Source organism: Centropristis striata, chromosome 11 (assembly GCF_030273125.1).
Source record: "Centropristis striata isolate RG_2023a ecotype Rhode Island chromosome 11, C.striata_1.0, whole genome shotgun sequence".
In the NCBI taxonomy this organism is placed as follows: Eukaryota; Metazoa; Chordata; class Actinopteri; order Perciformes; family Serranidae; genus Centropristis; species Centropristis striata.
The window spans coordinates 8,333,901-8,347,872 of record NC_081527.1 but is presented as its reverse complement, the minus strand read 5'-3'; the positions used below and the strand labels follow the sequence as shown (position 1 = coordinate 8,347,872).

General features: G+C 35.2%; 1 protein-coding gene across 1 annotated transcript in view; it reads right to left on the bottom strand.

Annotated features, from left to right (window-relative positions):
* LOC131980219 (cAMP-specific 3',5'-cyclic phosphodiesterase 4B-like) overlaps positions 1–13,972 on the bottom strand; it is a 65,346-nt gene that overhangs the window by 39,044 nt on the left and 12,330 nt on the right. Inside the window, exons 3-6 of the mRNA XM_059344433.1 lie at positions 2,889–3,083; positions 2,758–2,794; positions 1,519–1,589; positions 107–156 (exon numbers count right to left, since the gene is read on the bottom strand). Coding sequence (XP_059200416.1) covers positions 107–156; positions 1,519–1,589; positions 2,758–2,794; positions 2,889–3,083 — 353 coding nt within the window. The remainder of the gene's footprint in view (positions 1–106; positions 157–1,518; positions 1,590–2,757; positions 2,795–2,888; positions 3,084–13,972) is intronic.

The window sequence follows — 13,972 nt, the reverse complement described above, 5'->3', positions numbered from 1 at the left end:
CATAAACCTTCACAAGTTTTCCAACTGGACTTTTAACTCCTCAGAATTAATGCAAAATAAAAACACAGATTTGCATTGCTCATTGCAGGCTTATGATAGCACTCACCTGACAGGCAGACTTTGGTGAGAGAAGGCTGATTGGCAGCTGGAGACCTTCTGCAACCAGAGACAAACAAGCCAGTAACAGTTAAAATCAGGAGCCCTGATGTGTAACAAATGGTTGCATTATTTTTTTTTCACAATGTGATTTTTGTGTAAGCAGCAGTCATTGTTGCCTAGGCACAAACACAAAACAGATGCTACCTCAGTTCTGTGAACTGGACGCAGGTCAGATTGTCTACCACGTGACACTGTCAGACCTCATTTAGTTTTGGCTCGCACTGACCCCTCTCTCTGAGGTCGTATTGACTCTGAGTCCACCTCTGGCTAACCTGATGCAACTGCAGCCTCTGACCTGCTGCACTGATAACAGGGAGCCTTGCACTCAAATGAGACGAGTAACCCCCTCTTCAACCCAAGAGATTTAATTAAATGTTGTTTTATGATGCTGCACTTTCACATTAAAACCACACTCTGGATGTCTGAATCTAGACTTGGTTAATGTGAGTGCTTCCTTCTTAAGGCAATAGCATGAGAAATGTTTTTTGATGCATTGGCGCCCCCAAGTGAGGCATGTTGGCATCTTGAATTGTAGCATCTAAATCAGGGGTCTCAAACTCAAATTACATGGGGGAAGTATCAAATGACCAAAAAAAAACACAAAAATTACTTAAAAAAGACACAAAACCCCCAAAATGACCAAAAAAAGTCACACAAATGACAAAAAAGACACAAAATTACCAATAAATACACAGAACCAAATTACCAAAGGAACCAAGGAATTACCAAAAAGATACAGAAATACCAAAAAAAGACACAAAACTATTTAAAAAAGACACAATATTACCCCAAAAAAGACACAAAATTACCCCAAAAAGACAAAATTATTTAAAAAAGACACAAAATTACCCAAAACGACGAAAAAAAGACACAAAATTACTAAAAGAGACACACCATTATTTGAAAGACACAAAATTACCAAAAAAGACACAAAATTATTTAAAAAACGACACAAAATTATTAAAAAAGACACACAATTCTTTAAAAAAAAGACACAAAATTAACACAAAAAAAAGTAATTAAAGGGACCTTCCACACACAACACGATAAAGTGCCATTCATATAAAACTCACATTAAACTTTCATATCAAAGTGGGGGCCACAAAATATCGTCACGAGGGCCGCAATTGGCCCGCGGGCCGCGAGTTTGAGACCCATGATCTAAACAATACTATATAAATTAAAATCTAAACATATCACTGAAAGCTAAAATCCACATGCAGATTTCCTGCCATAAAACCATGTTCTGGATGCTTGCTAAAGGATTTCTATCAACACAAAAATAACAAAAAAGCAACCTGAACATGTCTGAAGTCACTTTCACAAAATATGAGCTTTAAAAATGATGAGATCACTTACTTATTGGATGCACATTGTACATTAGTCAAGGTGGTGAAATTGTTTCTGACAGTCCGAAGGCTCGCCAGAACCTAAAAAGAAAAGAAGCCAGAAGTGGCAAAGGTTGGGTTGAAGTATGAAGAACATCAGCATTGAAATGAACCCTAAAATTACACCCAAGTCAGAACAGATAATGTCCTAGCTTTAGTTATTACTGATAAGTGCTGTTGAAGCAATTTCAATGAAAAATACATTTGTAATTCTTTATAATTTTACACTGTGATCATTTAAGTTTGATTATATTTCTTAGACCTGAGAAATTCTGTGTTGCAAATGTAATGTAGAAATAACAGTAATAATGTAATTTGATTGGTTATTAGATTTAGTATAAAAGGAAATAGAACCCCATGAAAAAGTAAAGACCTTAAGTTTTTATACTGTATTATTTTAAGTCCATAAGTAAAAAGACAAAAGAAGAACTTTGGATTCCAGACTTTTTTTTTCTTCTGACATTTGTGTCGAGTGCAAAGAACTTTGAGGTCCTAAACTAGTGCTTTGGGTTAAAATCAGCATGTCATAAACCTGAATTTTCTTTTAGATATGACAAGGTAGGAAACTATAGTTGTTGTGTTCATTAGGCTGCAATCTATAAGAGTACATCATATATATATTTTAATCAACACGTGGTCTTAAGACCCATTTTTATCCCTTGGCTTTTTAACTTTGCTTGAGTTTTGTGGTCCTCTGTGTCTTTGATTTATTTTACTACTTTTAACTACATCTTTTATTTATTTTTACTATGTTTATCTGTTTGATTTTATTGTTTTATTTAGAGCATCATTTTAGATTTATACACTTATTATTTATTGCTGATTGTTATATGGAAATGCTTGTTTTGTTGTTGATTTTATGTTCAGCACTTTGGAGACGTTTTTGTTGTTTAAATGTGCTATACAAATAAAGTGAATTGGATTGGTTTTATGATTGTTTGGAGCAAATTACAACCATTCGAGAGAAGGAACGAGACAGCACCAGTTAAATCACAGTTGAAGTTGGGGATGATGAGTCTAAAATGACGTTGCCATGCCAACTGAAGGCCACCAGGGGGCAGAGGGGTAAATCATGGCTGAGTGAGTGAGTTACTTTCTGGATCAGTGAGGTGATCTTGGGGAAAAATGTGTTTGCCAAAAAATTCCCACCGAGCAAAACATCATTAAGCTGACTTTCATGTTCTCTCAGAGCAGATTTATTTGCTCTTACCTGAGCAAAAGGAGTCACAATCAAGTCTTCTCCATGCCTGAAAGGGGATGTGAATAAGAGATATTGAAGGCGGTTGAACATAGTGAATTTTAATGTTACAGCAGTCACTTTCCATGATAAGTTCAACTCACAGTTCTCCAACAATGGAAGAGTTTCGGGATAAGGACTTTGGCGATAGTTCGTAGTCGCTGTCGGAGCGGTAGAGGAAGGACTCCCGGCGCTGGCCGTGGCTCGCCAGGTTGGGATGTAGAACCAGACCTGAACCCGGCGAGGCCTGCAGGTCTGAAGGGCTGCAGCACAAAGACGCTCCATTTTCTCCTTCAAAGCTAAGAGCAGAGAGACAAATAACAGTCAGTAGGGAGATAATAGGGGGACTGAAAATTATTCTTTTTGTATTTAGATCATGGGTCTCAAACTCGCGGCCCTCGTGATGATATTTTGTGGCCCTCACCTTGATATGAAAGTTTAATGTGAGTTTTATATGAATGGCACTTTACCGTGTTGTGTGTGGAAGGTCCCTTTAAATAATTTTGTATCTTTTTTGGTAATTTTGTGTCTTTTTTTTTTGTAATTTTGTGTCTTTTTTAAAAAGTAATTTAGTTGTTTTTCTGTCTTTTTTTTTTTTTTTTATTAGTAATTTTGTGTCTTTTTTTGGTCATTTTGATACTGCCTCCAGCGGCCCCCAAGGTAATTTGAGTTTGAGACCCCTGATATCGTGACGATATTTTGTAGCCCCCACCTTGATGATAATGTGAGTTTTATATGAATGGCACTTGTTGTGTTGTGTGTGGAAGGTCCCTTTAATTACTTTTTTTGGGGTAATTTTGTGTTGTGTCTTTTTTTGGTAATTTTGTGTCTATTTTTGGTAATTTTGTGTCTTTTTTTAATAATTGTGTGTCTTTTAAAAAAAATTATTTTGTGTCTTTTTTGGTAAATCTGTGTCTTTTTTTGGTCATTTTGTTTCTCTTTTAAGTAATTAAGTTTTTTCTGTCATTTCGTGACTTTTTAAAAACAATTTAGTGTTTTTTTTAGCCATTTTGTGTCTTTTTTGGTGATTTCGTGTCTTTTTTTGGTCATTTTGTGTATTTTTTAAGTAATTTAGTTTTTTTCTGTAGTTTTGTGTCTTTTTTAAGTAATTTTGTGTCTTTTTTTGGTCAATTTGATACTGTCTCCAGCAGCCCTCAGGTAATTTGTATTCGTATTCGTATTCGTATATGATTTGGAGAAGAAGCCACTGGACACAAGTCCGGCATGACATAAGAGGACAACAGTGTGGGAGGTTTACAAATAATAAAATGTTGACCATGTGGGAGTATTACACTGGCTTGGAGAAAGATCAGCGACAAGAACATTGTATTCTGTATGAAAAACACAAGAGGTGAAAGATATTATTGTTATTATTATTATTATTTATGTTTTTTATGGATTTTACATTTACATTTGGATTCTGCAGGTACTGAAACATTTTTTCTCATTGAGTAAGTTGTAAAGCAGCTAAAATGCTTTTGAAGTCGTCATTTTTCCAAATTAATATTTTAAGGCAAGGCAAGTTTATTTGTATAGCTCCTTTCAACAACAGGGTAATTCAAAGTGCTTTACACAAAACATTAAAAGCAGTTAAAAGAGACATATATAAAATGATAAAAGTACATTCGAATATAACATTTTTAAATTGAAAGCGAGCCGATAAAACTTTTTTTTTTTAAATATCAACTATTAAAGGAAAAAAGTTACAGTGCAGTAAAGGCAGTGGCAAACAGAAAATTATTAATTTAAAATCTTTAGTCTTGATTTAATTACAAAGGCCATAAATTTGTTCTTTTTTTTTGCTCATCCAAACACGACAACATTGAGACAAGAAAACGGTTAAAAAGTTCCTTTTATGATGTTTTTTTAATGGAAAATATTATTGATTGTACCCTGTTGAAGCTACTGAATCTTTTACATGTTTATTAAATACATTTTTCACTTGTGCACTATTATGATACAATGTTTTCTTCATTTTCTTGTTCATTTTAATGTCTGGTACAACTAAAGGTATGATGAGAACATCAAAAACAGCTCATAAGAGTTTAATTCAAGAGCTGATATCTAGTCATTTTCCATAGTTTTCTTGATAATAACCAAATTCATTATATATATATATATATATATATATAATATAATATAATATATATATAATATTTCCTATGGAGCTATTTCTGTTGTTATCATTATATTTGTTCAAACAAATGTACCTTTAGTTGAACCAGGGATTAAAATGAACAAGAAATTGGAAAAAACAAGGGTGGTCTAATAATTTTTTCCATGACTGTATAAACAAAATTTCTTTTTCTTTATTTAGTCTATATTATGACAAAAAAAAAACACTCCAAAACTTTATTTTTCCTAACTGGCATCATAATGTGTACCGTAGAGAGTTAAAACAATTCCTTTATTTATTTTGTTTGCCTGGCACACAAGGAGGAAAAACAATTACCAAAAACAAAAAAAAAAGATCAACATCAGCAATTGGTCAAATGACTATTTTAATCACTGGCATCAGCCATCGTTGCCTCCCTAATCTAATCATTTACATTGACTATCAAACAGTCATCATCAAACACGGAGCACTTTCAATAAGCTGCCACTAAGTACTTCTCTTGCGCAACATGTTCACAAATCCCATCCAGGAAAGAGAGATGGTTGCATAAACCCTAAAATGATTACTCACCCATCCATCCATGGCCTAAAAACCAAACTATTGTGCTCATTAAATAAGTATGCTTTGCTGCTCAGTGAGAGGAGGAGCTCTTTTATTGTAAACTGCTGCTCTGCTCTTCTGTTTCTCTCACTGGAATACTGTGGACGACAGATCCGCTCATTCATCCTCACTGAGCAGCAACAAGCAGGCAAAGAGACAGATTAGCTCCTTATAGTGTGTCAGGCCTCTTCTACTTGTTCTTTTATTCAGTCGAGTTTAGTTTTACAGTGACAGATACACTTTCCAGTGTAACCATTTTTATGATGTAGTGCAGGGATGGGCAACTGGAGGGCCGGGGGCCACATACGGACCGAACCCTCACTTTAAGTGGCCCTCAGTACAACTACATGCATTTGAGCATGAAATCTTAAAAGTGCTGTGTAAAAATGCACAAAATTACTTCTTGCAATTAATGTTGGTCTGCTGTTCTTGCACTGATAAAAAAAATAAATCACAGTAAGTGGTTATTTTTTATTTGCTTCAAACCTTTTGTATTCCTATTTATACTGTTATACATGCATTTGAGCATGAAATATGTTAAGTTACTGCACTATAAACATATTTAAAATTGCAGTTTCATCATATCTGGTGAAGTGCACGGTCCTTTATGTGGCCCTGTGGTAGTGTCCATCTCAACTTTACTCAACTCAACTTTATTTGTAAAGCACTTTAAAACAACCACAGCCGCAACAAAGTGCTGTACATAAACAAACAGAACAAGAGACAATAAAAAAAATAAAACAGGAATAAACACTAAAATAAATAGATTCATTGCTTTTTAAAAAACAATTTAAAAAACAATAAATAAAAGCAAACCATAAAACACTAAAAACAAGAGCAGAGTCTCATACCTGGTTAAAAGACAAGGAATAAAAATAGGTTTTAAGATGAGTTTTAAAAATGGACAGTGAGGAGAATGAAAAATTGTGGCCCCCTTCAGCATTTAAGTTGCCCATCCATGATGTAGTGTCTTTATATACTAGAGGTGTGAATCCCCAGAGGCCCCAAGATACGATTTTATCCAGATATTTGAGTCACGATACGATATTTTTGAGATTTTAAGCATTTTGCGATATGGTGAGTAATGTGATACAATATGTTGCAATTTAACTGTTTAACTGCATTTTGTGCCCACAAAATTAAATTCAATCAAGAATTGTTTTGCCAAATAAAGTCTATTCATCTCACTTGAGTCTGTTTGTTTCTCCACAATGAGAGTCAATTTGTGGGAACCCAGAGAGCCTGTTTTCATTGAGAGAGCATGATGTCAGAGGTAAAAAAAAAAACCTCTACGGCCTCACGCAAAATATTTCAATACTCTGCTGTATCAATTTATATATACATTTTTTTTAAAACATGAAAAGTCTAATGCAACATACTATGAAATGGTTCAATGTTTGGCCCTGGATTTGGAAATATACAGTCCAATAAGAAAAAAAGGGCATTAAATAATAAATAAAATAAATAAATAAAGGGCTCAGCTATACATTAAATATTATTTTTTCTACGATTTTGGCTTCCAAAAATTTCGAAAACAAGATAATCGAGATGGAAAGATTATTGTGCTGTATTCCATCTCACAATGATGTCTTGTTTTATAAATACATTACAGTGTAAGTGAGTTAGTAACTGGAATATGTTAAATATAGTTTACCAAAATATTATATTGATGATAAGTAGTTGTGTGGCAGTGCATATTTGATCTAATCTAATTTCATCCATTTTATTTTAATGTATTATTTTTATCAAGTGAATATTTGTTTAGTAGTTTTCAGTAGGTTGTGGAGGTGCACCATGTTACAACATAGATTATCTTATGTGTTTCATAAATTATTTGTATATTATTCATTTAAATATGTATGTATATGTTATCTACTTTATTTGTTATATTTTTTAATTTATTTGTTTTTCAATTGAATTATATTACGGTCGCTCATAAAGTTGGAATAAAATATAATTTTTTTTACCTCTTTCCCTAAAGTGATCGTGACAATGTGATTTATTCTTGACAGATAAAGTGTATATCTTCTCAAAACTAAATTAATTAATCTCTTCCAAACATATCACAATGAAAATGAAACCACAATTAACAGAAGAGTGTGTCTGAAAACAAAATGATATCAACTCTATGGGCGACCGTGTATTTACATTTCAAGAAAACCCCACTGTTAAAAAGCCAAGTTTCTATTTTAATGTTAAATGAATGCATGATGTTTCCAAAGTCAATGAGTAAACATGTTGAATAATCGTGATCTCATTTATTATTCTTGACATAATTGAGCAGCCCCCGGAAAATATGCAATTATAGAGAACAAAGAAGAAGAACGGATAGTGTATGAAGTCCAAACAGTGAGCTTATTATGACAAGAGGAGCAAAAGCAAACCAGTAAGCAGCAGATTTAATACAAAGTGTGCATGTTTTATATCTATCTATAAAAGCAAGAAGTGTCTGTGTGTGTGTGTGTGTGTGTGTGTGTGTGTGTGTGTGTGTGTGTGTATGTGTGTGTGTGTGTGTGTCTAGGGCATATCTCAGTCAGACTGACCTCAGATTTCGTATCGAAGGTGTGCATCCTCGATTTTAAGATTTTTTTATTCATTTTTCAAAATATCATTATTTACGTAGGACGTGTTGCGTCATTGCACTGTTTCCGATCGGACGCCTTTTAGGGGAGCTCCGCCCCATTGTGTGATAGGCCTACACCTGGTTAGTAACACAATTCATTCTGGATTTCCACCCTGACTCATCTCATCTGTAAGTCTATTTAGCATTATTCACTTCTTATGTTGCATTATAATCATTTGATATGAGATACTTACATGCAATATAGTATATCAGCTAATATGGTTCATGTTAATGTACTTTTAGTGCAGCATGCTGCGTAATGTGCTATCTCACGATTAGCATGCTAAGTGGAGATTTAAGCCCTTTCTTCTGCATCAGTTTGATCCATTGAAAACAATAAAAACAAAACTTTATTAACTGACAGCTGAGCATAATACGGACTGAAAGATAGCGTTTCTGTGTTATTTAAGGTTACACTAGCAAGAGGCATTAGCATTAAATACATAATACAATCTCATACTATATGAATACATACTTTCCTACGGGCACTGCACTAGTTATATAAACAAAGAAGAAGAACGGATAGTGCATGAAGTCCAAACAGTGAGCTTATTATGACAGGAGGAAATGTTCGGAGCAAAAGCAAACCAATAAGCAGCAGATTTAATACAAAATGTTTTATATAAATATAATGCAAACATTTACAGTGCAGCCCATCTGCCCAGCAGCACAGATGCACAGACGGATGTAATCAGTTTCTCCTCGTGTCATCGGGTGTATGCAGGAGGAGAGGACAAGCTATTGTGTAACCAGATGATCAGGTCAGATGGACTGGAGTTTAGAGTAAAAAGGTCAAAGTATCAATGCCCTGCAGGAACAGCAGATGCCACAAATCATGAATCACTGTCACCGAGAGAGTGCCGAGATCAGCTTGGATAATATACGACACAAACAGTTTACGGTTCAGTCAAAATAGTCGGCAAGAAGAAAAAAAAAATCACACTATATAGCTTCTAAAAACACTTAACCAGATAAAAAGATCTATCTTATAATGGACCAACTGCCCCAAAGGTCCCGTCAACATTTGCCCCACATTTACCCCCCGCCCCGTCTGTCACTTCTGCAGCATGCCGGATTAACCAGGCACACATCCCACTGAGACGCTCTCAGTCCCACACCTCTCCACGCCAGTAAAGCTCAGATTAATGTGAAATGTGCAAAGTGTGATTACGCACAGTCCGAGCGAGATACGTCATCTGTGTTGTTGCTATGCGTCATCTAAATCCCAACTTCATACAACATCAACAACATGCTTTACCTACAAGCGATCGGGGCTCTTAATCCAAAACAAGCAGGAAAGCACATCATCATATCTGTAAATCCTGATCCTGATATGATGAAGCTTGAACAGCAACAGGCTGGTTAAATGAATCTTAAAAAACCCCAAAGCATCTCACTTCTTTTGTCATGTTTTGGGGAAAAAATCTTCAAAAACTTCAAAATTTATATTGCAATCGACCAATGATGCAACCATTCTAAAAAATAAAACACATAAAGAGACATAAAGGCTGAAAATATTCAAGAAGACAGTCTAGATTAACAATTTAACTCAATAAAAAAGAGAAAAGAGTCACCTGGGAGCCGAGAGGTGTGCTCCACTGATCACTTCCTCGCTGAAGTCAAAGTGCCCAGCTCTGCACCTAGGGGACCGCCGCGGCATTCTTCTCCCTTCCACCTACTCCCGTCTCATCAGGCAACAAAAAGCACCGCAACTGTGGCTGCTCACTCATACACACACACACTGACAGACCCTCTCTCTGTGCAGTCACAGGCCACGTGCTGGAACAACGTAGGCTTTGGCAGACACTAACAGGCAGATCTGGGCTGGAACACTCGCAGTTGCTCTGTTTATCTGACCGCCTGTCCTTTTCCCCTCTGTATTAAACCACAGAAGATTAGTCAGTGCGTTCATCATCCCACCCGCCCTTCCTTTGCCCACCTATGATGTCCTATAAAAGCATATGTGGTAATACTAACTAGTGGAAAATCCTGTATTGCAGTTGAGAAACTCTAATGTCCATATGGTGTTATGTAGTTAGAAAAATGTTTGTGTTTTCACAGAACAACACATAGTGAAAAAAATTCACAATCCCTTCAATCATAGATAATTTCAGGCAACAAATTGACCTTTTTAACTTTCACCTGCAGGTCTCTTTAGTTATTTGAGGTACCTTATACACAAAGGCAGAGCTCAACAGTAAGTGGCTGCCGAGCTGATAAACAGGCTTCAACTTTTGGCTTTTGAAGAAATACAGGTGCATCTCAATACATTAGAATATGATGGAAAAGTCTATTTCCAGTAGTTCAAGTCAAATAGCCCCAACAAAGTATTGAGTCATATAGATGGACATACTTCTCAGAGGCCAACATTTCCATATTAAACATACTTTTAAAATTGGTCTTTTGTAATATTACATTTTTTTTGAGACACTGAATGTTAGGTCTTCATTAAATGTAAGCCATAATCATTAACATTAGAAGAAATTAAATACATTAAGACATGAATGTTTCATGCTGTGTGTAAAGGATCTATATTATGTGTTATTTCCACCTTTTAAATTGAATTACTTATAATTTAAGTTTCTTCTTGTTTTTCATTCAGGTTAATCTGGTGCTTTGTCAGTTGAATCATTTTGCACATTAGCTTGTGATGTTGATGGGTTAATCACACTTTTTACCCCACGGTCAACTTAATTAGCCTCACCATTGACTCTCAAACAGATGTCTGTGCACATGCGAGTAAACAAATCAATGCATGTGCAGCGTTGTGTGTTTCCGGTTCTGACTATAACTGCAACATTTCTGAGTAATGTTTAAATACCACTAATGTAGCACATTTTGAAATACACTAATGGAAAAAATTATTAGACCACCTTTGTTTTCTTCAGTTTCTTGTTCATTTTAATGCCTGGTAAAACTAAAGGTACATTTGTTTGGACAAATATAATGATAACAACAAAAATAGCTCATAAGAGCCATATTCCATGGTTTTCTTGATAATAAATCATTATCAAGAAAACCATGGAAAATGTCTAGATATCAGAAAGGCAACATCAGTAGGGCTGCAGTATATTTAACTGACAAACAATTTTTAAATTGTTACTGATGACTGGTGCCATCAGTCATTCTACAGGCATGGAAAAAAAATATTAGACCATTGTTTTCTAATGCCTGATCCAACTAAAGGTACATTTGTTTGGACAAATATAATGATAACAACAAAAATAGCTGATAAGAGTTTAATTTAAGAGCTGATATCTAGACATTTTCCATTTTCTTGGTAATAATTTTGGTTATTATCAAGAAAAAAAAGACATTGAAGAAAAAGGGTGGTCTAATATTTTTTTCCATGACTGCATATCTTTATATATATATTAGGGGGAAAGTTTTTCCTGGTTGCTGTCCCTTTTTTATATGCTAAAAAAGTACAAGAAATGGCAACTATTACTGTCAACTCCTGACAGGTTTGTTTTCCTGTATTAGGAATTAAAACTGCCCGATCAGGAGCACATTAGACTGCAATTCACTCCTCTTTATAGATAGATTACTTTATTCATCCCAGAAGGGAAATTCAGGGAAATTCCTTATTTAGGAAGGAGAGACGGGCTGAGGAGGCCAGAGTAGAGGAGAGAGAGTTATTAGGGTAGAGGTGTGTGGGACAAAGTTTCCGAGATGTTCAAGAGATATTAAAGTACATCATGATTGGCAAAAACACATGAAGAGATGAACCTGGTCTCACAGAAATCCGTGAAATAGCCACGGATTTCGCTTAACTCAAAATCCGTGGAATAGCCACGGAATCGCTCAAATTTCCGTGAAACTGACACGGATTTCGCTACAATGCAAGTTAATGACAGTCATATCCCGTGGCTATTCCATGGATATTTGTTCCTATTGGTTTGTTCCAAGTCACGTGACTTTCAAGGTCCCGGCGGTCAGAACAAAAAACATGGCGGACAGTTCTCTCATTTTTAGTGAAAAAATTAATATTTTGACTTTGTTTCTGCATAAAAATGGATTTTGATCACATTTCTAGCGAGAAATATATGTTTTATTTTCTAAATATTCACTCAGTGAATGTACATAATCACTTTGGGGTGAAGATCTCGCCAGAAAAATATGACTGTCATTAACTTGCATTGTAGCGAAATCCGTGTCAGTTTCACGGAAATTTGAGCGATTCCGTGGCTATTCCACGGATTTCTGTGAGACCATGTTGGAAGAGATGCAATAATCGTTGCGGTCAAGGGATGAAAAGCCTGACTATCCTGACAAATTAACCTTATATAACCTACAATAACACAAGACTCTAGTTCAGGCAGAAGAGTGTGTAGTATTAGAAGTAATCAGTGTAAATTCAGCACTCTGTCAGTGTTTATATACTGTATGTCCAGTTCATTTCATACTGGAGGTAACTCAATAGGCTAAAAGCCTCACTGATATTGACTGGCTGACACTGAGAGGAACCAGAACCTCTCATTATCATCTGAGTGCAAACACAGGAAAAAAAGAAACAGGCCGGCTTTCTTATCCCAGACGACTGCTGTATAAATATCAATTTTTAAAAACTCCGACTGCACACACCAGATCCAGAGAGTTAAACAGTGAGTGCAGCTCAATATCACAGAGGAAAAACAACTGGTGCTCTCCTGTGATCAGCTTGTAGTTTTCCACGTTGCAGCAATAAAAACTATTTTTGATGAAATAATGTCATCATCTGCCACACATTTCAACACATAAAGTGGAGAAGTGTTATGACATGTTCCTGGAAAGCAGCAGAGGATTTTGAATATGACTCTGCTGCTGTTTATTGGCAAGAATAGCTGTTTACTGGCAAGAATCTGCCGATATGATAGATAGGCCTGTCACCAAGACACATTTCTTAGGACGATATACTTTCCCAGAAATTATCCCGATTAACGATAGTATCGTTGTATCGATGGCGTTTTCATTTTATTACGATATTAGAGCATACTGAGTACATCCTTTTCCACAGCAATGGATTTTTAAATCTCGAGAATATTAAACATTTGAATTGAAATGTGGAAAAGAAATATTTAAATCCATCCATCCATCCATTATCGTTAACCGCTTATCCGGAAATATTAAAATATCCTAGATAAATAAAACATAAATAAATAAACTACAACCAAAACAATTAAAATACACTTTCAGGCTGTTAACAGAACATTGCACTGAGATGATTATTATGTATTATATTATTTTATTATCAAAATAACATATAAACAGCTGGAATGGCTGCTTGGGAAATATAGTTGTTGTTTTTTTCGGCAATTTGTGCTGCCTGTCAAACATTTGCAGCATTACTTTAAACACAACACAAAAAGCACAAAAAGTCACGCATGTAAACGACAATATATTGAGTCTAGAAAAAAAACTATCGTGTCACAACCCTTGTGTCACATATTGTGACACAAGGGTTATGATTCAATACAATTCCATGTATTGCGGTACTGTGAGCACGGCAATAGACTGCAAATTAGTCTCATTTCATAGTATAAAGAACACACAAACATATGCATAAGATCTAAGTAAAACTGCAATTATGCAATTAGAACAGTGGGATCTGTTATTATTAACCCATTTAGGCCTAAAACGGCCTAAATGCCTTTAAAAACCTCTGGGCGATTTTAAAATAAGCCCCTAAAACCTGAAGTTTTTCTGGAAATTCAACAGAAGTGTCAACGCTTCCTACTAAATAATCGATTTTTCAGCCTAGGAATGAAATAAATGAATGAAATAAAAAAGCTTATACCTGTGGCTTCCATGAGAAGTTGAGTTTATTTGTCCAAACCTTCAATAAAGTTTTTTTTTTTTTAAATCAACGT